Source organism: Acaromyces ingoldii, assembly GCF_003144295.1.
Source record: "Acaromyces ingoldii strain MCA 4198 unplaced genomic scaffold FA10scaffold_1, whole genome shotgun sequence".
NCBI lineage: Eukaryota > Fungi > Basidiomycota > Exobasidiomycetes > Exobasidiales > Cryptobasidiaceae > Acaromyces > Acaromyces ingoldii.
The window spans coordinates 792,717-815,362 of NW_020290247.1; the positions used below are offsets into that span (position 1 = coordinate 792,717).

The window sequence follows — 22,646 nt, forward strand, 5'->3', positions numbered from 1 at the left end:
TAAAGCGACGCGGGAAGGCCAAGACATCAACACCACCGCGCATCTCTCTCCTTCTTTCTCTCTCGCTCCTCCTTTCCTACACCTTTCCTCGCCTCGCCTTTCGGAGCGCGCGACCAAGAAGGTGCCACGATGAAGGTCTACCAGCGCGAGACGATGCGCAGGATGATCAAGTCGCACCTCGACGAAGACCAGCGGCTCTCGTCCGAGGCCGACATCCTCTTCTTTCTCGCCTACCAGCTCTTTCTCCGCCGCCTCGCCGACGAGGCCCGCGTCCGGATGCAATACGACGCCGCGGCAGGCATCACGTCCTCCAAGCGCTCCATGTCCAAGAGGCACGTCGTGGGCGCGGTCCAGTTTATTCTCAGGAGGTCCGCTCGGCTAGCCACCAGCAATGCGACCAGGCGGAGGCGGTCGTGATATTGGTCCCCAGCGCGGCAGAACAAAAGGCGAACACAGGTCAAACGAGCAGAGGCAGCGGCTTCAAAGAGGGCGTAACAGGCTTCCAGCACGAACGACAACAATGTAATTTTATAGAGCGCATGGCTTCCAGCATAAATTAGATACCACGTCCACCGGTCACCTCGAGGATCTGGCCACTGACATAGCTGGCGAGGGGGCTGGCGAGGAAGAGGATGCTCGCACCGGCCTCGGTCGGCTCGCCTGGTCGTCTCAGAGGAATGTCGGCCGTAGCATTGACGTCCTGTTGCAGTTCAAACATGAGTCAGGGAGGGGCACTGCGATGAGCATGAATCAGCAGACCTGGAGAACCCACCGAAGAGCCTGCACGGCCGGGGATGCCCAGCTTGACCTCCTTTCCGTCAATCTTGATGGATGCGCCCGCTTCCTTGGCACCCGTGAGCCGCGTCTGAATCCATCCAAAAGCGACACAGTTGGATCCTGTCGGGAGGGTGAAGAGATGATCAGCTGGATTCAGAGGGAGGATCACATGAGGCCGAGCAGACTCACGGACACCAAAGGGACCCCACTCCTTTGCGACGGCTGCAGAAGAACAAGTCAGCACCACGCCCGATGCAAAGAAAGAGAAATCGAGGCAACCCACTCTTTGTCATGCCCAGGACGGCAGACTTGGCGGCAGAGTAGTTGAGCTGGCCCGTGTTGCCGTGGACGCCCGAGGTGGACGAGACCTGGTTTGTTAGATGGGAGTCGAGTCAGCGGCCGTCTCATGACTCATGACGAAGGACAGGTCCACTTACAAAGACGACGCTCCTGTTCTCGCGCTTTTCGGGCTCCTTGATGCGCATGTAGGGTGCCGCAGCGCGAATGAGCCGGAAGGGCGCGACGGTGTGGCAGTCGAGCATCTGCTGGAAGGTGGCGTCGTCGATGTTGTGGAGCATCTTGTCGTTTGTGAAGCCGGCATTGTTGACAATGTGGTTGATCTTGCCAAACTTGCCGACGGTGGCCTTGACAGTCTTTTTGCCAAAGTCGGGATCCATGACGTTGCCTTGGATGGCGAGGGCAGAGCCACCGGCGTCGGTGATCTCCTTGGCCACTTCCTCGGCCTTGGCGCCGTCGAGGTCAGAGACGACGACGTGTGCGCCGTGCTGGGCAAACAGCAGCGCAGCCGCCCGTCCGATGCCCTGGCCGGACCCAGTGATGATGGCGACCTGGCCCTGGAGGAGGGCGCCGCCGAGGTTGGCGCCCAGGTGCTTGGAAAGCTGCTGCAGTCGTTCGTTGGCCATGGCTGTGTTTCCTGATGTCTTGCTCGGGTGAGTGGATGGGTGGGGGAATGAAGGAGGGAATAAGAGTCCGATCTCGTCTTATTCCCCCCCAGAGAAGAAATAGCGGGGTGCCCTGATCACCGGCTCCACGGCCCGGCTCGCACCTTGGCCCGGGCGAGCGCTGTTGCAGTGCGCTGCAGGCAAAAATGCTCGCTCGCCGACTCGCTCGCACGTGTGGCGCAGGCCGGAAAACGCGCCGACTAAGCCCGCTCGTGCGAGAAAGACCAAAGTGCGTCCGTCGCGCGTCTAGTCCAGACCAACACAACACCCCTCCGTCCGTTCTCGTACGGCGACGGCGACGCTGAAGACGACAACAAAGAGGGGCAAAGACGGAGCAGCCGATTGGCTACTTTGAGAGAGAGAGAGAGAAGAGGTGGGTGTCACGCACTGGATTCTCCAGAGGCGAAGCCTGACTCGAGCTATCCTAGCAGAATGGAGAACCCGCATGAAGAAAGGCAGTCAATGCTGCTCGAACGCATCATCAAGAACGTCGACCTGCTCAACGACGCGATGGTAGAATTGACAAGGAGCATGGCCGAGATCAACGAGTTCAACCAGCGCGTCACGATTGTCAGCGAGCTCTGGGAAGGTGTGAGTAGGGGGTCGGATGACTCTCATAGCTCTAACGATGCGCAAGGGCACTGAAGAAGTCATCGACACAGTACCGCCGCAACGTGGCTTTCAACCTCGCCAATATGGACGACACGGAACGGGAAAGGGCTGGAGACGAGGCACACTCGTGATTGTGATCGAGGCTGCTGCAAGCGGGCCCTTTTTGTATTTGTACCTGTTTGTGGTCAGTTCTGCTGGCTACGCTGTAAATCTTAAGCACTTTCGGTGGTCATAAGTCGTGAATCTCCGAGGCGGAGATGAAACAGACTCTCCGGCCACAGCAAAGATGTGATAGCTGGGGATTAGGGTGGTCATTGCATCTGAAAAAGCGAGCCTGGCAGAAAGGACGCGATGGATGGTCTGCGTCAGTCGTGGCTTGTCACTTTGCAACTAATTACATCAAACGTTGTCACTTAGAGCGCCAACGATTAGATCTTGACCGAACACATCTCCCTTCCCTCTTTCGTCCCGTCTTCGCCTCGACAGCTAGGGCCGTGAGACTGCAGCTGGTGGAGGAAGTTCCTTGTTGTTTGAACGGCAACTTGCGTGCAGAGCAGCTAGAGTAGTGGTCGAATCGCGGACAGAAAGTAGGGAGAATTTTTAGCGCACGGCCGGCACACTGCCACGGACGTCCAGAGACTCTAAAATTTAAACAAGGGGCGGTGTATGTAGTGTTGGTCGACACTTCCTCCAACTTCCGTCGCATCCCCCACCACAAGCTACAAGGACATGCCACCTCGCAATTCCTACTACAACGACGACGACAAGGGGTCACAGGGCCCGCCGCCGTCCTATCATCAGGGCGAAGCGAGCACAAATAGCCATGGGACTGCCTATCAGTCAGCCCAGGCAGCCCTGGCTGGCTTCGAATCGAGCCGGGCCGTGGCCAATGGCGGGCGCATGAGCCCTCCGCAGGCTGGAGGCGCGGGCATTGGAGCCGGCCGCAATGCATACAGGCAGGACTCGGACCCGTCGCTGTACACCGACCCGTTTGAGTATGCGTCGACGGCGGCGGGACCGCCTCGTAACGTCGCAAACGTCACCTCGACCCGGCCGGACCCCAACTTTCTCGACCAGGACCCGTACAGCCACGAGGACCGGCCCCTCAATGGCGATGCCATGCTGGCGAGGAGCAACACGCTCGGCACACTGGGCCCCAACGATAGCGTCAGCGTCCAGGACATGGCTCGCGCTGGGAATCGCAGCTCCGTCGGCGGCGCAGCCCCGCTGCCGGTTGCCAAGGACGATGCCAGGGAGTATGACGACATCCCCGCCAGCCAAGTAGGGGGCGCACGAGAGCGGGGTTTGGATCGGTATACGCCCTACGGCGGCTATGACGACGAGTACCACGCCAAGGACGAGTCGCGAGGCTACCAAGATGAGTCGTACTACGGCCACCAGCAGTACGACGAGTCGGGCGCCTCGCTTCCCCTCAAATCGTACGCCAACCCCATGGGCTACGCCGACGACGAGCACGACGAGGCCCGCCAGAGGGACCAGTACTGGCAGACCAAAGACGAAGGCGACTACTACGACCGAAGACACCCGCCGAGCCTGTTTGCAAACAATCTCCAGGGACCCGTGCCGCCGAGAAAGGACATGGAAGACGAAGAGGCAAACAAGGGCCTTTTGGGTGCCCTCAAGGGAAAGTCTGGTTGGGGAGGCACTCTGGAGGAACAGATTGAAAGACGGCGAAGGGGCCTTGGTCGGCAAAAGTGGCCCATCCTCAGCTGGATTCTTGCGTGAGTGATCTGGATAGAGGCTTTCTCGTGGAAGGGGGAAAGTGACACTGACTATTCCTGCACAGCGCCGCTTTTGTCATTGTCTTCATCGTTGAGCTGATCAAGGCAAAGTCTGAGTCAGGCCAAGCCATCCAGACAAAGGTGGGTCATCAGGCTGTGTCCTAGCCTGAGGAACAACAAGCTCATCCCTATCTCCAGCCTCAATTCAACCCAATGATTGGTCCCTCATCGGAGTTTCTCATCGGCTTTGGTGAGTGCAAGCCTGCTCAGGCGCAAGGACTGGGAGGCTGACATACGGGGCAGGCGCTCGATTCGTGCCATGTATGCGCAAGGTGTCCGACCTGCCGACAACACAGCTGCTGCCCTGCATCAAGTCGTCGACCAAAGCGCTGAGCGACCTGACGGAGGCCGACGAGTGCCCCATCTGGCAGATCTGTGGTCTTCCCAACGAAAACACCTACGGACAGAGCTACCGATTCATCACACCCATGTTCCTCCACGCCGGCTTCATCCACATTGGCTTCAATCTCTTGGTACAACTCACACTCTGCACTCAGGTCGAGAAGCTCCTCTCGTCACCCTTTTACGCCATCATCTACTTTGCTGGCGGCATTGGAGGCAACCTGCTGGGAGGCAATTTCGGTCTCGTGGGCCTGCCTTCGACCGGAGCTAGTGGAGCGATCTACACCTGCATCAGTATCGACCTAATCGACCTGATCTACAACTGGCAATACGTGAGTAGACATTGCCTCCCGAGCAACAGAGATCTTCTAGCTTACCAAGACGGACACAGGAATATCGAGCAAAGACGAGGCTGATCATGTCGATTGTGTTTGCCATCATCGGTCTCGCTCTCGGTCTCTGTGAGTAATCATGTCGTATGCGGCCATGGATACTGGCTGACTTTCGCTCCAGTGCCCGCTCTGGACAACTTCGCCCACATTGGAGGCTTCGCTGTTGGGATACTGGGTGGACTCATGTTCTGCTCCTCCATCCACCCCACGAAACGGCACCGCTTGATTGTCTGGGTGTTCCGCGTCATTGCCGCTGGCTTGCTCGTCGGCTTTTGTGAGTTCTCCGGCGGCCTTGCACAAGCTTTTCCCCGTTCTGACCTAGAGACCCACACCAGTCGTCGGGCTCGCGACAAACTTCTACTCGAGCGATGACCCGAACAAGGCGTGCACCTGGTGCCGCTATCTCAGCTGCCTTCCTGCGTTTCCTCAATGCAAGGGCAACGGCATCACGAACTCAACCTCGACAGCTAACACTCGCAGAAACCTCCTCTTCGAGCTCTAGCATCCTCGCAGCCTCGCTCTCTGCTTTTCAAATCTCTCTCTCCTTTCTCGTCAACTCTCTTCATCTGTTATCTGGACAATTCGTCAATCTTTCATCGCTGGCATTGAGTGTGTAGATGAAATAGTCGAGATGTGTAGACGACCGACGACCAATTGTCGCAGAGAGGGCGGTGATGAGAGAGCACATCAGTTGCCTGGGTCGAAAACAAAACAAGGGGCCCGCTTTCGGAGTAGCAAAGGTGACCTGGACTGCTGCCTCATTTTGCCGCCTCTCTATCTTCACCGCCCCGCGACACAAGCGGAAGTTGAGATGAACAGGACAGCCGGGCCCCCTCTTCTCACATGATGAGTCCAAGAGGCGCCATGGAGAAGCGGTTCTTGTTCAAAAGGGGCCAGTGGGAGCTACGGACCGGCGCTTCGAGTTGTGATAGTGTCACCTCCCTACATCATCACTCATCCAGTCTTCTTCTTTTTCTTCTTCTCCTCTCCTTTCATTTCACCACTCCTGCTTTCTCGCTTCACTCTTGCTCCTGCGGCCTCCCAATCGCACGACCATGGGCGCCTGCATCTCGTCTACAGCTGTGCAGGACGCCAAGCCTCTGACGCCGGCAGCCCCCGGTGCACAGCAGCCTACTGCTGTCGGAATTCCGGATGGCGGTGCCCGAGAGGGGCCAAGTGACGAGGCCGCTGCTGAGTCTGCACGGGCGCCAGCTGGCAGTCAAACAGCAGACAAAAGCGTGACAGCTGCTGCTGCTGCTGCTGCTGCTGCTGCTGCAGCAGCTCCTTCTGTCTCTCCTGCTACTACCACATCCACCACCACGATGACGGAAGCACCAAAGCAAGACGTGGTAAAAGGTGACAATGAGCACTCGTTGCAATCTCTGTCTCTGACGTCCCAGACACACAAGATTGCCGCGATCGAAAGTGCAGATGGCTTGGCGCTGGTGGAAATGCGTATCAACCAGCTCAAGGCAAAGTACGGCGCTCCTCAAGGTGGTGACCACATCCAAATGCCTACAGTCATGGCAGCGGTGGCCGGCGAGCTACCGCTGAAGGACATGAAGAATGAACTGTACTGGGTTGGTGAGGTGTGTAGCTTTAACACGTCATGCTACCCTGCGCAAAGCGTTCACATTGCTTGTCATCCTGTCTAGATCTCTATTGGACAGCCAGGAACGAAGGTGGCTCTCAACTTCGACACCGGTAGTAGGTTAGTATTCATGCTCGGTCTTTTATTACCACTTGATACTGACAAAAGCTCTGTTTGCAGCGATCTCTTCGTCCAGCCACACAAGTTTGATCCCAAGAAAAGCACCACAGCAAAGGCAACAGGCAGGACTTTTAAGCTCACCTACGCCGATGGCACTCACGTCAGCGGAGACGTCTACACCGACAACCTCACCGTCGCAAGCTTCGCCACCAAGTCGCATGCAATTGGTGTCGCAACCGAGAGCACGTTTAAAGACGAAGGGACCGACGGCATCTGTGGTCTGGCATTCCAGGTGGGTCTTTAGACTGGCATCGCCACCATCAGCAAAGTGTCTGACATACATTCTCAATCCCTCGCAGAACATCTCCATGACCAAGGCCCCGTCCCTCTTCGACTCGCTCTACGCTAACAACAAGTCAACGATGAAGAACCACTTTGCCTTTGGGCTGTGGGAAAAGAATGCAGTGCTCGACCTGGGCCGCATCGACAAGAGCAAGTACCAAGGCGACATGGCCTGGTCCGGCATCGAAGGCAAGGCAGGTTACTGGCAGACTGGCTTCCAGATCAACCATGCGTCCGCAAACGGCATCATCGACACTGGCACCACTCTTGTACTTGGTCCCGTGCGCGACGTCGAGAAGATCCTCAAGGACGCGGGATGCGAGCTGAAGCACCAAGACGGTCTTGTCTTTGGCCTCTACAAAGAAGGGGCCATCAAGAACATCACGCTGACATTTGGAGGAAAGAGTTTCACCATGTCCAAGAGGGCGCTCTCGTACAAGCACGAGGGCGACAAAATCATCGCCTCGGTCTGTGGCGCCGATATGGGAAGTGGTGCGCCAGCATGGATCGTCGGTGGCTCCTTTCTCCAGGACGTGTATGCCGTCTTTGACGTCGAGAACAAGCGCGTAGGATTTGCGCCACGCAAGGCTTAGAGGGATCTTCCTTGGAAATACCCTTTCTCCCATGTCTACACCATCTCATCATCCAAGCTCTTCGTGAATCAATTAAAGCTCCTGACACCATTCAATTCACACTGACATGAATTCGAAGAGGAGAAGGAGAAAGAAATGCGATTGAGAAAGGCTTGCCGTGCCAAAGGTCGCGCCGCGCGCAGCGCGCAAGGTGATCGGCTGACCAACAAACCCTGTAGACTTACAGCGCATCGTCCACCGTTCTGCCCACACCTTGCTCTGACTTGACCATGATGTCATTTAATGCTGACACCAGAAGGCGGCATCAAACCCAGCCACAAGCTGCTGGAGCCATACCCATGGAGAAGAGAGGATCCTGGAGACGAAGGTGCTCCGTGCGTGGCAACCTAAAAATCCCGCGGTGCCGCGCACAATGTCTCTCATTGCCTCAGACCCTGAAGCGAGTATGAAGAAGCTGGCTTGCTAATGGTATAAGATGCAAGAAGGAGGAGGGGCATCTCAGGGTACGACAAAATCTTCATCAAGCAGCAGGACTATCATAGCTCCAGCATGACTGCTCGCAAGATCGTCTCTGTCATTGGCGCTACGGGCAACCAGGGTGCGGGTCTCATCGACGCGATTCTCGGGTCCAAGGAACTGTCGTCCCGCTACGCTCTTCGGGCTCTCGTCCGTGTTCCTTCCTCTTCCTCGTCCCAGTCTCTGGCTGCGCGCGGTGTCGAGCTCGTCAAGTTCGACCTCCACTCTGCCGACGTGGACGCGGCAGCCAAGGCGCTCCAAGGCTCCTATGCCCTCTATGCCCAGACGTTTACCGACTTTGGCAAAGAGGACGAGCAGTTCCCCCAAGGAAAGCGGCTCGTCGATGCCTCGCTGGCCGCTGGTGTCAAGCACTTTGTCTGGGCTTCGCTCCCGCATGTGCGGGAGGTGACACTGGGCCGCCTGACCCACCTCGACTACTTTGAAAACAAGGCATTGGTCGAGAGGTACGCCGAGGAAGCCAAGCAATCCAAGATGGCCTGCTCCTATGTCATGGCCGGCTGCTTCATGTCTAATTTCATCTCGGGACATATGCTTCAGCCCTCCCATGACGACCAGGCAGACTATACCTGGTCTGGCCCCTTTCACCCCAACGAGTCTCATTTTCCGCTCATCGATCCCCGTGTCGACATCGGCAAGTTTGTCGTTGGCCTCCTTGAGGCCGGTCCCGCCAAGTCGGACGGACAAAAAATCCAGGCCGTGTCGGAGTGGATCTCACCGGCGGACATCGTCGCGACCATCTCGTCGCTGACGGGCAAGAAATGCGTTGCTACTCGCGTCGAGCTCGAAACGTTTCGCAGCTTCCTGCCAGGCGATTTCGGCGGACCGTTTGCAGATGTCCTGTGCCTCAATGGCGAGTACGACTACTACGGGAAGGGCTCGTTCAGCCACCAGGCCCAGTCCGACGTGTTCTTCTACGCCGGGTTGGGTCCAAAGAAGTCCTGGAAGAAGTACGTGGAGGAGAACCTGCCCTTTCCCTTTGAGAAGTGAGGCCACGAGAAGTAGAGTACTTGTCAATTGCTCAGAACAGTATTTCGATCAACCTGTGAGAGAGTATGGCCTGCTCAAAGAGCTTCAAAACAAGCCTGACAAACCGACAGTGACCACATCGAGGGCGTAAGGCTCCAGATGCAGATTTATTTCGCGCTGACCTCTCTCCCCTGGTTGCAAGCTGCGCTTTCGTGGTCTGACCAATTCGCCCCTTGCGGGTGTGTTTTCACTCTCAAGATCTTCGCTCTGTAGGGTCCAGCGGACGTCGGGTTCACCTCCCTGATCACCAGCGAAGTGGACCGGAGAAGAAGGGTCCAGCTGTATGTGAATGTCGCAATCTTTGGAGGAAAAATTGACCAAGCGAACGACGAGCTGGCCCGTTTCTTTGTTGACGCCCACGCTCTTGTAGAGGTCGAGCTTCTTATCGATCACGCTGTCGCGCCATTCTGAAGACATGTCCTGGGTCTCGCTCTGACTGTTGAACGGCCGGTCCTGTACCTGGACCAGCTTCTGATCTTTTTTTCTTATAAATCCACCTTGTGTCTGCCGGAGAGGGTAGTCGTGCGTGGAATATGGGCCAACCACCTCGAGTGACTGGTTGAGCCAGTGATGAGCAGCGTTGTGCGTCGCTGGAAAGAGGGAAAAGGCCTGTTGGCAAAAGTAAGAGGTCGATCTCGAAATTTTGGCAGGCCCGATTGCCACGACGTTTGCCGCGTTTGGATTGTAGGCAAAGGAGGTCACGGAGGGCGCATAGGCTGAGCCGTAGCATAGATCGCCGTTCCTCTCTAGGCCGAGCATGTAAATGCACTCAGAGAGCGAGCCGCCCCAGTTGGGCGGACTGAGGTTGGCTTCCTGGTTGTGCAGCACGGCCATCTCGAGCTCGTAGATCCGTGTGTCGCTTCGAGGCCAGTGATCAAGCCGGTCGTAGTTGTCCCGGAACCACTGGGGCGAATTGTAGTCGTGGATGTCCACCGCAGTGTAATTCTTAATTGCGCTCGCTGCAGACATGATTTCGAATCGGCCCGTGCCAAATTCTCGTATGATGGACTCTTGCATGACGTTGAAGCGAGACTGGTAGGAGTTGTTGTGCGGGTAGTAATTTTCCCCGTTGCCGAGCTGGACAACGTGCAAGCTCCAAGGCTTCTTGCGGCCATTTTGTGCTCGTTTGTCGGCCCAGGGCCCTTGTTCGTCCGTGATGTAATGAAGTTCGTCAATGGCGTGGCGAGCGACGTCGTCCATGTCGCGCCCGTATGCTGCGCTGCCGTCGAGCGATGTTCCCGCAAACAGGCCCAGGCAAGCCTCAGCGCCGAACTGCTCAATCATGTCGAGCATCTCGTGCAGCCCAAACGACTCGGTATTCCACCCGGTACCCTGCCACGAAGGCAGACGACCTGGCCGGTCGATCAGAGGCCCGATTGTCTTTTCCCAATCGAATGCGCTTCCCATGTTCAGGCCCTCGAGGTCATTCCCGCCCGGCACCCGGACGAGCTTCGGACGCAATTGAGCCAGCGCCTCGGCTGCATCGGCTCGCAGATGCAGGTGGTGCCACTTTGGCGGGAAGAGGGAGAAGAGGGAAAAGTAGATCGGCCTGGACAACGCCTTGAGCAACTTGAATTCCAGTCGGCCCAAACCATCGGAGAAGTTGCCTGTCGGCTCGAGTGTACCTTCGAACAGTTTCCACTGAGGCGAGAGCGAGAGTGTAATATTCGTGTCGGCCCCCGTCGTACGGTCCTGCACCTTGAGGCTCACCTCGACAGGCACTTGGACCGTGTCGGGCCTGTCTTTGTTTTGGTCTTCCTCGTCCAAGCGTGCGTAGAACGAGAAACGGTACTTCGTTTCGCGAACAGCAATGCCGCCTGGCCAGCCTGGGTTCGAAAATCCGATGCCGACAGGGCCTGGTGCAATGAACGCACTTGTGGGAAGGGCCTTGGACAGGGGTCGATGGCGAGACGTGTCCAAGACCGTGTCTGGGCTGAGCTGGTCCCAGTATCTGACGGAGCCGCCGTCGTCTTGAAACGCACGATTTATGAGCAGGTTTGAGTAGATGCCTCCATCGGTGGCCTAAGGTAGTCCGCGTGCCTCATCGTCAGCTCGGAGCAGTGCCTTTGTTTTAAATCCGATAGACAGACTGACCTGGTTGATATTGGACTCGAGCATGAGATGGACTGCATAGTTGTTCACTGTCAGCCGAGAGGGGTCAACCACGAAGGTGTAGTTGCGCGTGCTGGATCCGGTTGCAAATGGGTGCTGCGTCTGCTGTCTGGCCGACGCGACACGGAACAAAGGCGAGAGTGATGCAGCGACGATACAGAAGAGCGGCGACTTCATGGTGGTTGGCTGTTGTCAGCTTTGGTATGCGTCCCTGAAGCGATGAATGTAGAGACTGCTGCCCGGCCTATGTTCTGTGTCGGAAGGGAGAAGTTGCTCAAGGGGACCGAGCTCCACAATGTCCTTTCTCCGTCCATCGTGGGAGCGGGCCTTGATATTGGCGGGTGGCCTGAGCGTTGTGAAATAGCGTCTTGGACTTGGCCCGCTTCGGCCCGCCCAGCGTGTCAGTACAGTGTCATGACAGGGTAAACACTCTGTATTGATTGAGGATGTTTGGGTGATTGGCTAGTACGTGAGGGACTTGCTCTGGTAGAGAGCGTTTGAGTTGCATAAAGAGGAGGGAGGGGGGGAGGGGCGAGGCGAGTTGAGGGGCGAGGCATGATCTCGAGGCGATCGAAAAGCTACCAATACTCTCAGGAATAAAGAGTGACACTATCGATATGGCACTCGGTGTGGTCACTGTAGACTTTGGGCTTGGCACCGACAACACCAGGTTTCGTTGTTAGTCCAAACTGGTCCCATGCTTGCGTACACCACAAGGTGTCCTTGTCATAGGCTGCTATCGTGATGTCTGTAAAGATGACTGGTCCAAAATCCCAGCTCGCTCCAATTTGAAGCCCGACCGCGAAGAGAACTGTCCAAAGATCGCAGTAAGAACTCTTTGTCTGGAGGGTGACTTGCCTCTTAGCACCGGATGCCTCGTAGCACGGGCATCCATTTGAACTCACTGTAGTCGAATGTTTGGGAAGGAGAGTAGGTGAAGCTAACCGAGTTACCATCAGAGCTGCCTACGGTGACGACCCAGTCATGAAACTCCCTAATGTACCTGAGATCGAACGGGACCATCTGGCCAGGATCGACACTATTGCCGTCTACCATGAAGGTACCCTGCGAAAATGTCTTGCCCTTGTAATAATCGCCCCCAATAAGCCACATCGGTTCTTTGTTTGTCTTTGGGTTTCGTCCTTGAAGTAGGCTCCGAAGCTTTTCCTGGTGTCATTGTAATCATTGAGCTCTTGGAAGCCCCACTCTGTCACTTCCTCTGACCGGCTCAAACTCACCGTAACTCCTTCCATAATCCCCACTCCGTCTTTTTGCAAGCCAGGCCACACAGAGGCCACATTGGATCCAGGCGGCAGGAACTTTGGAACGGTCACTTTTCCGCTAAGCCAGAAGACTTCTGTCTTCACCTTGCGGCCGATGCCGTGGAAAGTTGTCTCAGGGGGGCCTAACCCGTGGTTGGCCAATGATAGGGTGGCTATGACGAGTAAGAAGACGTAAATGGCGACAGGAGCAGACATGACGCGCAAATGTGTCTCGGCTGGGCGGCTCTTGCTCGTTAGCTGTGGAGGAGATGGAGGAGAGGAAGAGATGGAAGGATAGAAAGAGATGGACGGAAAGGAAGAGAGGGAGTGAGAGGAAGAGGGGACGCTCAGTATCCTTCCGCGGCGAGAGCGCGGCGCGACTTCTTGCTCCAACAACAGCTTTCAAGCGCACAGCTTCGCGAACTTCAACAGAATGTCCGACTAGCTTGAAGAAAAGGACTACCTTGCCGCTCCGCCCTTCCCTTGCCCTTGACCATGTCCCTACTACGATATTGCTCTTGATCTGTCTCTGTTGCTATCACAGTACCCAGTGATTTTGTTCTGCCACCCTGCCCTCTCTCATGCGGCATTTTTGCTCGCGTTGTCTTCTTTCAAACCCCTTTGCCAGACGCAGACGGTGTCTCGTTCCTCAGAGGCATCTGCAGCGTGTGTGCGGACGGCGGTGACTACGAGAAGATGTGCTCCTTTCTGGAGGAGATCACATTTGACTCGCCGCACGCTGTACTATTTGCTGCTTTCTCAAGATTCGTTGCCATCACTACCAAGCTCCGCCAGCGCTCGGCCAAGAAGCGGACAATCCGGGAACAGTGCCATTCTCAATCTCGCCGAAGGAGGGAAGGAAGGCGGCCGTTAAACGTCTTCACTGTGTTCACACGTGTGTCGCGCGCCGCGCCGCGCGCAACAGCCGTCCACTGTGATCGAAGCAATTGTCGAAAGTCAAAAAAGGGCAGACTAAATGACGCGCTTTCTCCAAAAAAGCTGAATCGGATTTGACAGACATCATATTGCAGGAAGAAGGGGGGAAAAAGTGTGGCTGGGCAAGACAGTCAGTCCGGCGCCCCCACGGCAAAAAAAGACGGACAATTAGTAGTACTCCTACGGCCTCCGATTTCAGCTCCTGTATCTGCTTGGGAGCCCCTCACAGGCACATCTGATCTTCGACGACGACGACCGCGGCAGGACACTTTTGCTACCCAGGGCTGCGTGTTTCGAGCCCGGCTAATATACTCCGCGCGCTGCAGGCGACTCTGGCGCCGCGGGCTCCGATCAATACAGGGCGCATCTAGCCGGTGGATCGCCCTTGCTCAGGAACACCAACAGGAACGCACACATAGGAGCCTCGCACTCCTCGCAGAACCAGTCAAGCGAGTGCGGCCATGACTGCGGCCGGCTCCTCTGCCAACGATGCGTTGCATCACCTCTACGACCAGACGTCGGCCATGCTTGGCTTTGGGCAGCAGCAGCAGCAGCAGGAGGGTGCCGCACAAGGCGAGCAAGGAGGCGAGTCGCAGGACCAAAAGGACATAGATGGACCGGGCAACCACCCTCAGGATGAGAGCAACCCGATGCATGGGTCAGACATGAAGGCCTCCGAGGACGAGACGAGGGGGGAGCAGACCCAGAAGGCGGGCTACGAAGAGGCGTCCAAGCCGGGCCAGCGCACGACACAGTCTGGACGACAGGCCGATGCCCTGGAGCGAGCCATGGGCGAGGAAGGGCCTGTGGGGCAGCAGCTGGGTGCGCAACTCGATCGCGAGCTCAAAGACGACTTGTATGCGCGTCAGAGAAACGAAGGTCATGAGCCGAAGCTGCAAGAATCGACAAAGGTGGCCGCTGGCGCCGCCGTCGGTGAGCCACTGCAGAGCGACCGTAACCGTGCAGAAGACGCAAAGGAGCAGCGCCTGAAGGAGGAAAAACAAGAGAAGGCGGAAGACGACTCCGACACGGCATCTATGCGAGAAGAGAACGAAAAGGATCAGCCGTCGCCCGCAACGCAGCAGCACCCACACCAAAAGGGACCCGAGTGGGCCTCAAGGCCCGACGATGCGCAGCGACGCAAGCTCAAAGAGGCTGCCGCAGAGCGAAAGAGGCAGGACTCGGGCAGGGAGAGCACCTGGAGGCGCCTCAAAAAGGGGCTCAAGCCGCAGGACGGCGCAGGCGAAGGGGGAGAAGGCGGCGAAGGAGCAGACCAAGACAGGGCGCAGGGACCACTGGACATTCGAGGCATCGACCTGCTGCGCGACCCAAAGGAGAACGAAGAAAGGGCGAGGCAGCAGGCCGAATCGGGGCAGAGCAACGAAGACCAAGCACCACCCCCGCCGCCAAAGTCGGGTGCATCGAACAACCTGGGCCAGCTCTTTGTGCCGACGCCCAAGACACCGAGGACGCCAAGCGGCGCATCGCCCTCGCAGCCGAGCCCGTCTTCACGGCGCTTCAGCTGGCGCGGACAGCCTTCGCCCTCGGCGACCCAGGATGGCCAAGAGTCGCCGGCCGAGAGCCCCACGCAGGCCAAGATGACGCGCATCAGCAAGCTCATGATGGGCTCCCAGTCCCGTTCGTCGTCGACGATGGCCAATGGCACCTCGTCTACGATGCCTGCCACGGCACGTGACGACAACGAGGCCGGAGACCAGGACGACGGCACCATCAGAGGCGTCGACGGCATGACCCACCATCCAACGGGCGGCGCTGCAGCCCGCTGGGGCGTGCTGAGGCAGCGTCTCAAGGAGAATCGGGCAAAGAGGTCCAAGACTGGCGACACAAAGAGCCGTGTCGTAGGCCAGATGAGCGTCGTGACGGAGCTGCAGTCGGGCATCCTCCCCGTCTTCCTCCTCAAGATGAGTCTGGAGCGCGACGAGGCAGGCCACCGTCGCATCCCCGTCCTCCTCAATCACGTTCGCCTCAAGATCACCGACAGCATCAACATCTTCCACAACACCCATGCCATCTTTCGCATCGAGCTCGAGTACGGCGATGGCCTGGTCCGCTGGGTCTGCTACCGTTCCCTGCGCGACTTTATCAATCTGCACACCCACTACCGCGCCGCCGCTCTCCGCGGCTACCTTGGCCGGCCCGTGGGCGCCGGCGAGGGCGACGTGGGCCTACCGTCTTTCCCCAAGACGAGTCTGCCCTACTTCAACCAGCTCAAGCAGCAGGGCTGGACAAAGAACAGCGAGAATGTAAAGGCCGACTTTGCAAAGGCTCAGCGCGACGCCCTCGAAGACTACATCATCGAGCTTATCAAGCGCACCATGTTCCGTCCCGAGGCCAACCGGCTGTGCAAGTTCTTTGAGATCAGCGCCCTGGGCATCTCGCTCTCGACCCGGGGAGGCTACCAGGGGAAGCAGGGCTACCTGCGCATCCTCTCTCGCTCCTCGCGCAAGGATGCCCAGCGCGGCATCTTGACGCCCGTCAGCTGGGCAAAGAGCCACGAGCCCAAGTGGTTCATCGTCAGAGAGTCGTACATTGCCATCGTCGACGAGCCCGACACGCTCCAGGTCCACGATGTCTTTTTGATCGATGGCAGCTTCGAGATCGAACGGCCAAAGAGACTCTACAAGCAGACCATCCACCTCGCCCATGAGCTGGGGCATGGCAGCGGCGCAAAGGAGCGAGGCTCGAGCGAAGATGTTGAGGGAGAAGGATCTGGGAAGAACCGATCGCAAGAGGGTGACGAAGGCGGAGAAGATACGCCCCAGACTGGTACGACGGCAAGGACCATGCAGGAAGCTTCCGAGGCAGACAGCCCCAAGACGCGGGCTCAGAAGCAGACGGAGCATCGTCGGAATGCCAGTGCACCAGCTGGTAAATCCAACGACAAGACAGCCCTCTTGACCGAGGGACAGTTCAACACGGAAAAGATTCGAGGCAAAAAGTCGGGCAAGAGCAAAGTAGCTGCATTCGAGCAGGAAGAGGGAGAAAGCACAGACGATGACGATGTCTTCGAGGGCCAGTCGGGCAACAGGAAGAGATCGAAAGACGATCCAAACGCAAACGTCTCGTCGCACACCTTCTACATCCGCAACGCCGAGCGAAAGCTCAAGCTCGTCGCGCGCAACGAGAGGCAGATGGACCAGTTCATCGCCAGCATGGACCGGGTGGCCAGGCGCAACATCTTCAGCCGCCCCAATCGCTTCGGCTCCTTTGCACCCATTCGTCTCAACTGCAATGCCCAATGGCTCGTCGATGGTCGCGATTACTTTTGGCAGGTCAGCCGTGCGCTGCTCAGGGCAAAGGACCGCATCTTCATCCACGACTGGTGGCTCTCGCCCGAGCTGTACCTTCGCAGACCCGGCCATCCAAAGTACAGGCTCGACAACATTCTCAAAAAGAAGGCAGAGGAGGGCGTCAAGATCTTTGTCATCATCTACAACGAGGTGTCGAACAACTTTACGCCCACCGACTCCAACTACACCAAGCAGCGCCTCATCGGCCTCCACCGCAACATCTACGTCCAGCGCAGCCCTTCGCACTTCCAGACAGGTACCTTCTACTGGGCGCACCACGAAAAGCTGTGTGTAGTCGACGAGACCATCGCCTTCATGGGCGGCCTCGATCTCTGCTTTGGCAGATGGGACACGTCGACCCACATGCTCACCGACAACACGCACCCAAGCCTGATCCCCGGGCAATCAAATGCCTCTGCCGACGGTCTCTCGGAAGATGGACCAGCGCCCGCGGCTGACCCGGCTCTGCTGGGCCCAGGCGCGAACGGCAAGGAGTTCTACGTGTGGCCAGGCCAAGACTTTGCCAACGAGCGAGTCATTGAGTGGCACGATCTCACCAAGCCCCAGGATGACCTCTTCGAAAGGCATCGGCACCCGCGCATGCCCTGGCATGACGTCGCTCTCCAGCTCATTGGGCAGCCGGCAAGGGACCTGTGTCGACACTTTACGCAGCGATGGAATTTCCTCCTCCGAATCAAGAACCACAAGCGCCTGATGCCGTTCCTCGTCCCGCCGCCCGACTTTCAGCCGTCTGAGCTCAAGAAGTTCGACTTGACAGGCACCTGTGAGGCTCAGATCTGCCGGAGCGCAGGGCCATGGAGTCTCGGCACGGCGAGCACGGTGGAACACTCGATTCAAAACGCATACCTCAAGGCGATCCAGATGAGCGAGCACTTTGTCTACATCGAGAACCAGTTCTTTGTCACAAGCACCGAGACGAGGGGCACCGTCATTGAGAATCAGATTGGCGAGGCCCTCGTCAGCCGCATCATCCGCGCCCACCGCGAGCAGACACCGTGGCGAGCCGTCATCATCATTCCTCTGATCCCTGGCTTCCCGATGCCCATCGATCATCCCGATGCCTCGTCGGTCCGGCTCATCGTCGAGCTGCAGTACCGGTCCATCTGCACGGGTGAGCACAGCATCTTTGGAAAGCTTCGCCGCGAGGGAATCGATCCGGACAACTACATCACCTTTTTCTCACTGCGCCAGTGGGGCCGTCTGCCCGGTGGTCAGCTGACGACCGAGCAGGTGTACATCCACGCCAAGGCCATGATCGTCGACGACCGGCTGGCCCTCATCGGCTCGGCCAACATCAACGAGCGGTCGCAACGCGGCGATCGCGACTCCGAGTTGGCATGCGTCGTCAGGGACACGGACCTCGTCGATGGCACCATGGCTGGCAAGCCCTTCAAGGTCGGTCGTTTTGCCCACTCGCTTCGCGTTCGACTCATGCGCGAGCACCTGGGTGTCGACGTCGATGAGATCGACGCTGCAGCCATCGAGGAGCAAGACCGGCGTCCGTCGCGGATGCTGGACGAAGACGACCACTGGGACCCCGCCAACGAGCAGGGCAAGGACGGCGATCCGAGCGTGGGGACGACGCAGGTGCATCCACGCAAGCAGTTTGGCAACCTCGGCCGGACCGTGGCCGAATTTGTCGGACCGGTGGGCTCGGGTGCGAGACGGGAGGCAAAGGAGGAGCTGTCGGGTGTCGCTTCGAGGATGAAGGAGCAAGAGAACGCGCAGCTGGCAAAGGACGACAAGCAGCAACAGCACCCGATGCACCGGCACGGTGCTGGCGAGTCCGTCGAGCAGCCCATCCCCGAGAGGATCGAGCGCATCGTCGAGACGCACCATGCGAGACCAGGCAAGGGCTCCGAGAACACCGTCGTACCTACGGTCGAGGAGCGCATCATCGTCGACGACCCGACGCTGGCGCCGGGCGCAGGCGACGGTGCATCGACGCCTTCACATGCAAAGAGCAAGAGTGGCGAAGACCTCAAGCGGGCCATGTCTAGCAAGGTGAGTTTTGCCTTCTCCTCTTCACATCCGCGCTGACCGGGTTCAAACTCTCTAGATGTCCATCAACCCGTGGGCGCCGCCCGCCACCACGCCCGAGATTGACGCCGACATGTTCGAAGACCCGCTCGACGACCGCTTCTTCAAGGACATGTGGCTGGCATCGGCCGTGCACAACACGCAGATTTTCCGAAAGGTGTTCAAGTGCGTGCCCGATGACACGGTCACGACGTGGGCAGAGTACAAGGCCTTTAATGCATGGGCCGACCGGCTGTCCCGCTCGAGTGGCCTGGCTCCCACGGCATCGACCACGGCGGCGGCGGCGGCGGCGGCGGCGGCGCCAACAGCAAACGGGACCAAGAACTCGAAGCCCAACAGCCCGCAGATCAAGCCTCAGACCTCGCACGTCAACGGGACAAGTGGAGCGACCGGCCACGAGGAAGAGAATCACGACAGCGGCTACTCTTCGGGCGCAGGCCTGGCCTCGGCGGAGACGGGCCACTCCAAGGGCTTGGAGGGCGCTTCGTCGAGCCAGTCGCACCGTGGAAGCCCTGCAGCGCACGAGAAACACCTCCCGACGACGAGTCCGCCTGCCAACGCCTTTCCAAAGCACATTCCCAAGCCCGACGACGGCTTCACCAAGAGGGAGCTCGAGCAGATGGAGGCCCTGCTCGAAGAGACGAGGGGCACCCTCGTGCTCTTCTCGACGCGCTTCCTCGAGGCAGAGGACCGTTCAGACAACCTCTTGTTCCCCATGGACAAGATCAACCCGCTCAAGTGGGTAGCCTGTCTTTCGCTTCCTCCACCGTTACTGACCTCGTCCCCCCTTTTTCCTGCAGCGTTTACGACTGATCCTCTTGTCTCTCTGTCACTGCTCCGTTTTCACGATTTTCGCATCGAAGAGTCTATAGAATTCCCACTATTTCACCGAGCTGCCTCCCATGAATATTTGAGCGCCCCGCGTATTCTCTCGTCTCTCCCTTCCGGCGTCACTTGTTTCCCTTACACAACTTCTATGTCAGCGAGCTGCCCCACCTGGTAAGAAGCAGACAAGGCGACTCACCTCTCCAAACAAACTTGCCCCATGCCTTGCCGTGCGTGCCGTCAAGCTTGAGCCGGACGCGCGTCACTTGCCAGTAGCAGAGGTGGTCCTGCTGCTTCTGCTCCTTGGTGGGACCCGCGAGTGGTTGGCCTTGTTCGACATCGAGGCCCTTTGCGGCCCAGCGCCGCTGGCGGACGCGCATGCCGACGCCCGACGCAGGCAGCGAGGCGAGGTGCTGGTAGAGCGTCTTGGAGGGCGCCAGCGCCGTGAGCGAGGAGCGCTTGACGTGTGAGAGGAGGTGCTGGGCCGCTGACGATGGACCCGGAAGGGCCTCCCGGAGCAGCGTCGCCGTCGGTCGCAGCATCGTTTTCGTCGTCTTCGTCGTCGATGCTATCGGCAAGCAATGGAAAGGTAGTAGATAGAAGAGGGGAAGTTGTGTCGAGGAAAAAGTCAAAGCAGGATACGTCACGTGATTTTTCTTTTCGGGTCGGCCTTGCGTCGCAGATCGCCCTTGTTGACTGGTCACTACCACCTGACACTGTCCCCTCTCCTCCCTTCCGCTCTCTTTTTGAGTAGGGCAAGAGCGTCAACACCGCCCGATCCACCTGCATTGGCGATCACAGGGAATCGTAGCGGCTGATCTCCCGCCCCTGTAGTGCATCGCCCGTTTCGTCGCGACTATCGGCTTGTGGGACGGGAAGAGAGAGAGAGGAGAGGAAAACAGAAGAGCATCGGAGAAAGCGAGGAAGGAGAAGTGCAGAAGGCGTTTTCTTCCAGAAAAGAGTGACGACGAGATAGGGGATGGCCCCGTCGCCCGCTTATGATGCTTTACGACCACAAGTACCCATGCAATCCGCCAAGCATCCGGCGCCACCGGCAACAGTCGACATGGATGAGCGAAGCAAGAAGAGGATGAAGCGGGCGCACGAGGAAGAGGGAGAGCTGCAACAGCAAGCTAGCGAAGGGGGAGATGCTCCGAGACCGACTCTGGGCGGCGTTGTCGAGCAACAAGGGTCCAATGCCGGTGGGCTAGACCTGCCGGGTGCGGTTGGAAATGCCTCCCGACAGAATCATCAGCAGCCGCCTGTCATTGGCGGGGGTCATCGCGCCTCGCTTCCCCAACTCGCTCTGCCCGGAGGCCAGTCGCCGCGCCCGATGGGTCCCCCATCGTCGTCGGTGTCGTCAGGGAATCCGAATATGAACAACAATGCATTCAGACCGTCACCGGGTGCTACAGCAGGGCCTTCGATGCGGCCTTCCAACCCGGCGACACCACAGGGCCAGCTGCCAGTGCAAGGCTCGACTCCGACTTCATTTTCAAGACAGTCGATGAGTGGGCCAGCGACGCCTGCCGGATCATCGGGCTTCAGAACGCCCGTCACGGGACCGCAGACGCCCGTCGGTCCCGGGCAGCCGCTGCCGCCTCCGAGCTCTGTCAGAGAGGGCAAAGCAAAGGATCCTTTTGGAGGGGGAAGTAGCGGCGGTGGTGGGGGAGGGGGAGGAGCAGGTGTCGACTCGTTGCAGGATCTCATGGGCATGACTGGTGTCGATCTTAGGGTGAGTCGTGATGCTCACATTAACTTTGGGTTCCGCTAACAGTACGCTTGAAACAGGCCGAGGAAGAAGCCATCCAAAAACGAGGCTCGCTTGCTCAGTCGTCAGTAGCGACAGCCGCTGTTGCGCATGGCCACGGACAGGCCATGACACAACGGGCGAATGTGCCCAGGTCGCTGCCGTTCTACCTCGAGATCTTTCCTCTGTCGCATCACATCCACAAGATTGGTGAGTGTGTTCCAGGCCTGTAGATAGACCGCGAGGGGGCATGCTGACGCAGGTTATACAGCGGCAAGATACGGGTTAGGGGTAGAGCCCGAGGTATTGACGTACATCTCCATCGCGACGAGGGTGCGGTTCCGCAACTTGCTCGAGTCGATGGTCACCGCTTCAAGACATCGCAACTGGTCATCGCATCTCAGACCACCGCCGATGTACGAGGGCGAGGAGGCAGGAAGCGACTCGAGCCGGCCAATGTATGACGAGGAGATTCACGATGATCCGTCCAAGCTTCTGGCTGCGCTGGCGAAAGTGGAAAAGGCCGAAGAAGCGCGGGCAAGACTGGCGCGGCAAGAGAGGGAGGAGAGAAAGGCGGCGAGGATGGAGGGCGCAGAGGGGGATGGGCCAAGCGCTGGCGAGGAAGGAGCAAGAGACGGGGCAGCAGAGGGCAGCGCCGGGGGCGGCGGCGAGGGTGGGGAAGAGGGAGGCAAGAAAAAGGGAGCAAAGAAGCCCGGTGTGGCAGCCACTGCTCGCAACATGACGGAGGACAAGCGGCTGAAGCTGGCCAACAAGACGGCAGCGGCGGCGCTTGGCTTTGGAAACACGGGCAAGGCATGGATGTTTGGGGGTGCCTCGGCATCCTCGTCGCCATCGCCGGCGGCATCGAGCGGCAAGCTGAATGGGAGCGCAGGGGGCAAGGCTCTGCCGAAGCCGAGATTCGCACCGGCGCCCGATCAGCAGGCGTCCTCCTCCTCGTCCTGGAGCTCCTCCAAGCTCGCGCCAGGCTCCACTAGCTCAGGGTCAAGCTTTGCCAACCCTGGTGGATGGGGCGACTTGGCGGCTCGACAGCGAGCACAGGAGGAAAGAGAGCGCCAGGCTCGCGTTCGCGTCACTCTCGACGATGCCCTGTACGCCCTCGAGATGGAGCGGGCAGGCGGGGCGGGCAGGGGAAGCGGCGAGTCGGTCCTCTACAAGACGAGGGCGCTGGGCAGTCGAGCGTTTCCTCCGCCAAAAAATCCGCCGCCCTCTTGACCTCCCATCTAACCCCCCTCTTACTCTCTCTCTCACTCCTTCTTGCGCCTCTCGAAAGGA

The 22,646-nt window shown here is 58.5% G+C and overlaps 9 protein-coding genes across 9 annotated transcripts; 6 read left to right on the top strand and 3 right to left on the bottom strand.

The window, feature by feature from the left end:
* The first annotated feature begins 42 nt into the window (after nt 1-42).
* FA10DRAFT_263648 (hypothetical protein) lies at nt 43-602 on the top strand. Its single transcript, XM_025520307.1, has one exon. It carries the CDS (start codon nt 130-132, stop codon nt 415-417), a length of 288 nt encoding a protein of 95 aa, XP_025380113.1. The 5' UTR covers nt 43-129; the 3' UTR covers nt 418-602.
* On the bottom strand, nt 483-1,862 carry FA10DRAFT_263649 (NAD(P)-binding protein). Its single transcript, XM_025520308.1, has 5 exons — nt 1,215-1,862; nt 1,061-1,145; nt 967-999; nt 773-897; nt 483-700 (listed from the first exon to the last, which is right to left on the bottom strand). The coding sequence occupies exons 1-5, from the start codon at nt 1,698-1,700 to the stop codon at nt 557-559; spliced, it is 873 nt and encodes a 290-aa protein (XP_025380114.1). The 5' UTR covers nt 1,701-1,862; the 3' UTR covers nt 483-556.
* Nucleotides 1,863-1,988: 126 nt separating this feature from the next.
* Nucleotides 1,989-2,489, top strand: FA10DRAFT_263651 (hypothetical protein). The gene is made up of 2 exons (XM_025520309.1): nt 1,989-2,112; nt 2,171-2,489. The coding sequence occupies exon 2, from the start codon at nt 2,172-2,174 to the stop codon at nt 2,382-2,384; it is 213 nt and encodes a 70-aa protein (XP_025380115.1). The 5' UTR covers nt 1,989-2,112; nt 2,171; the 3' UTR covers nt 2,385-2,489.
* A 762-nt stretch (nt 2,490-3,251) lies between these two features.
* Nucleotides 3,252-5,389, top strand: FA10DRAFT_226717 (rhomboid-domain-containing protein; the record flags this gene model as incomplete). Its single annotated transcript, XM_025518697.1, has 9 exons — nt 3,252-3,560; nt 3,609-3,850; nt 3,893-4,093; nt 4,159-4,234; nt 4,292-4,343; nt 4,397-4,827; nt 4,887-4,956; nt 5,009-5,161; nt 5,223-5,389. The coding sequence occupies 9 exons, from the start codon at nt 3,252-3,254 to the stop codon at nt 5,387-5,389; spliced, it is 1,701 nt and encodes a 566-aa protein (XP_025380116.1).
* Nucleotides 5,390-5,942: 553 nt separating this feature from the next.
* Nucleotides 5,943-7,533, top strand: FA10DRAFT_298371 (acid protease; the record flags this gene model as incomplete). Its single annotated transcript, XM_025524585.1, has 4 exons — nt 5,943-6,476; nt 6,543-6,598; nt 6,659-6,890; nt 6,958-7,533. 4 exons carry the CDS (start codon nt 5,943-5,945, stop codon nt 7,531-7,533), a joined length of 1,398 nt encoding a protein of 465 aa, XP_025380117.1.
* A 467-nt stretch (nt 7,534-8,000) lies between these two features.
* Nucleotides 8,001-9,073, top strand: FA10DRAFT_263652 (NAD(P)-binding protein). The gene has a single exon (XM_025520310.1). It carries the CDS (start codon nt 8,083-8,085, stop codon nt 9,055-9,057), a length of 975 nt encoding a protein of 324 aa, XP_025380118.1. The 5' UTR covers nt 8,001-8,082; the 3' UTR covers nt 9,058-9,073.
* A 68-nt stretch (nt 9,074-9,141) lies between these two features.
* FA10DRAFT_282602 (glycoside hydrolase) lies at nt 9,142-11,385 on the bottom strand (the record flags this gene model as incomplete). The annotated part of the gene is made up of 2 exons (XM_025523782.1): nt 9,142-11,118; nt 11,191-11,385. 2 exons carry the CDS (start codon nt 11,383-11,385, stop codon nt 9,142-9,144), a joined length of 2,172 nt encoding a protein of 723 aa, XP_025380119.1.
* Nucleotides 11,386-11,798: 413 nt separating this feature from the next.
* On the bottom strand, nt 11,799-12,686 carry FA10DRAFT_290046 (hypothetical protein; the record flags this gene model as incomplete). The annotated part of the gene is made up of 3 exons (XM_025524332.1): nt 11,799-12,019; nt 12,114-12,375; nt 12,447-12,686. The coding sequence occupies 3 exons, from the start codon at nt 12,684-12,686 to the stop codon at nt 11,799-11,801; spliced, it is 723 nt and encodes a 240-aa protein (XP_025380120.1).
* Nucleotides 12,687-13,867: 1,181 nt separating this feature from the next.
* FA10DRAFT_257326 (hypothetical protein) lies at nt 13,868-22,586 on the top strand (the record flags this gene model as incomplete). Its single annotated transcript, XM_025519849.1, has 8 exons — nt 13,868-18,742; nt 18,798-19,516; nt 19,762-19,777; nt 19,849-20,069; nt 20,110-20,192; nt 20,623-21,338; nt 21,395-21,563; nt 21,625-22,586. 8 exons carry the CDS (start codon nt 13,868-13,870, stop codon nt 22,584-22,586), a joined length of 7,761 nt encoding a protein of 2,586 aa, XP_025380121.1.
* Between the last annotated feature and the right edge of the window lie 60 nt (nt 22,587-22,646).

Bases quoted from the DNA above. Each gene is read 5' to 3' on its own strand.
- FA10DRAFT_263648 (XM_025520307.1), top strand. From the start codon at position 130: ATGAAGGTCTACCAGCGCGAGACGATGCGCAGGATGATCAAGTCGCAC.
- FA10DRAFT_263649 (XM_025520308.1), bottom strand. From the start codon at position 1,700: ATGGCCAACGAACGACTGCAGCAGCTTTCCAAGCACCTGGGCGCCAAC. The intron at 1,000-1,060 runs GTGGGTTGCCTC...GTTCTTCTGCAG, and splicing joins CGTCCTGGGCATGACAAAGA to CCGTCGCAAAGGAGTGGGGT. The intron at 701-772 runs GTGGGTTCTCCA...GAACTGCAACAG, and splicing joins CCGGCCGTGCAGGCTCTTCG to GACGTCAATGCTACGGCCGA.
- FA10DRAFT_263651 (XM_025520309.1), top strand. From the start codon at position 2,172: ATGGAGAACCCGCATGAAGAAAGGCAGTCAATGCTGCTCGAACGCATC.
- FA10DRAFT_263652 (XM_025520310.1), top strand. From the start codon at position 8,083: ATGACTGCTCGCAAGATCGTCTCTGTCATTGGCGCTACGGGCAACCAG.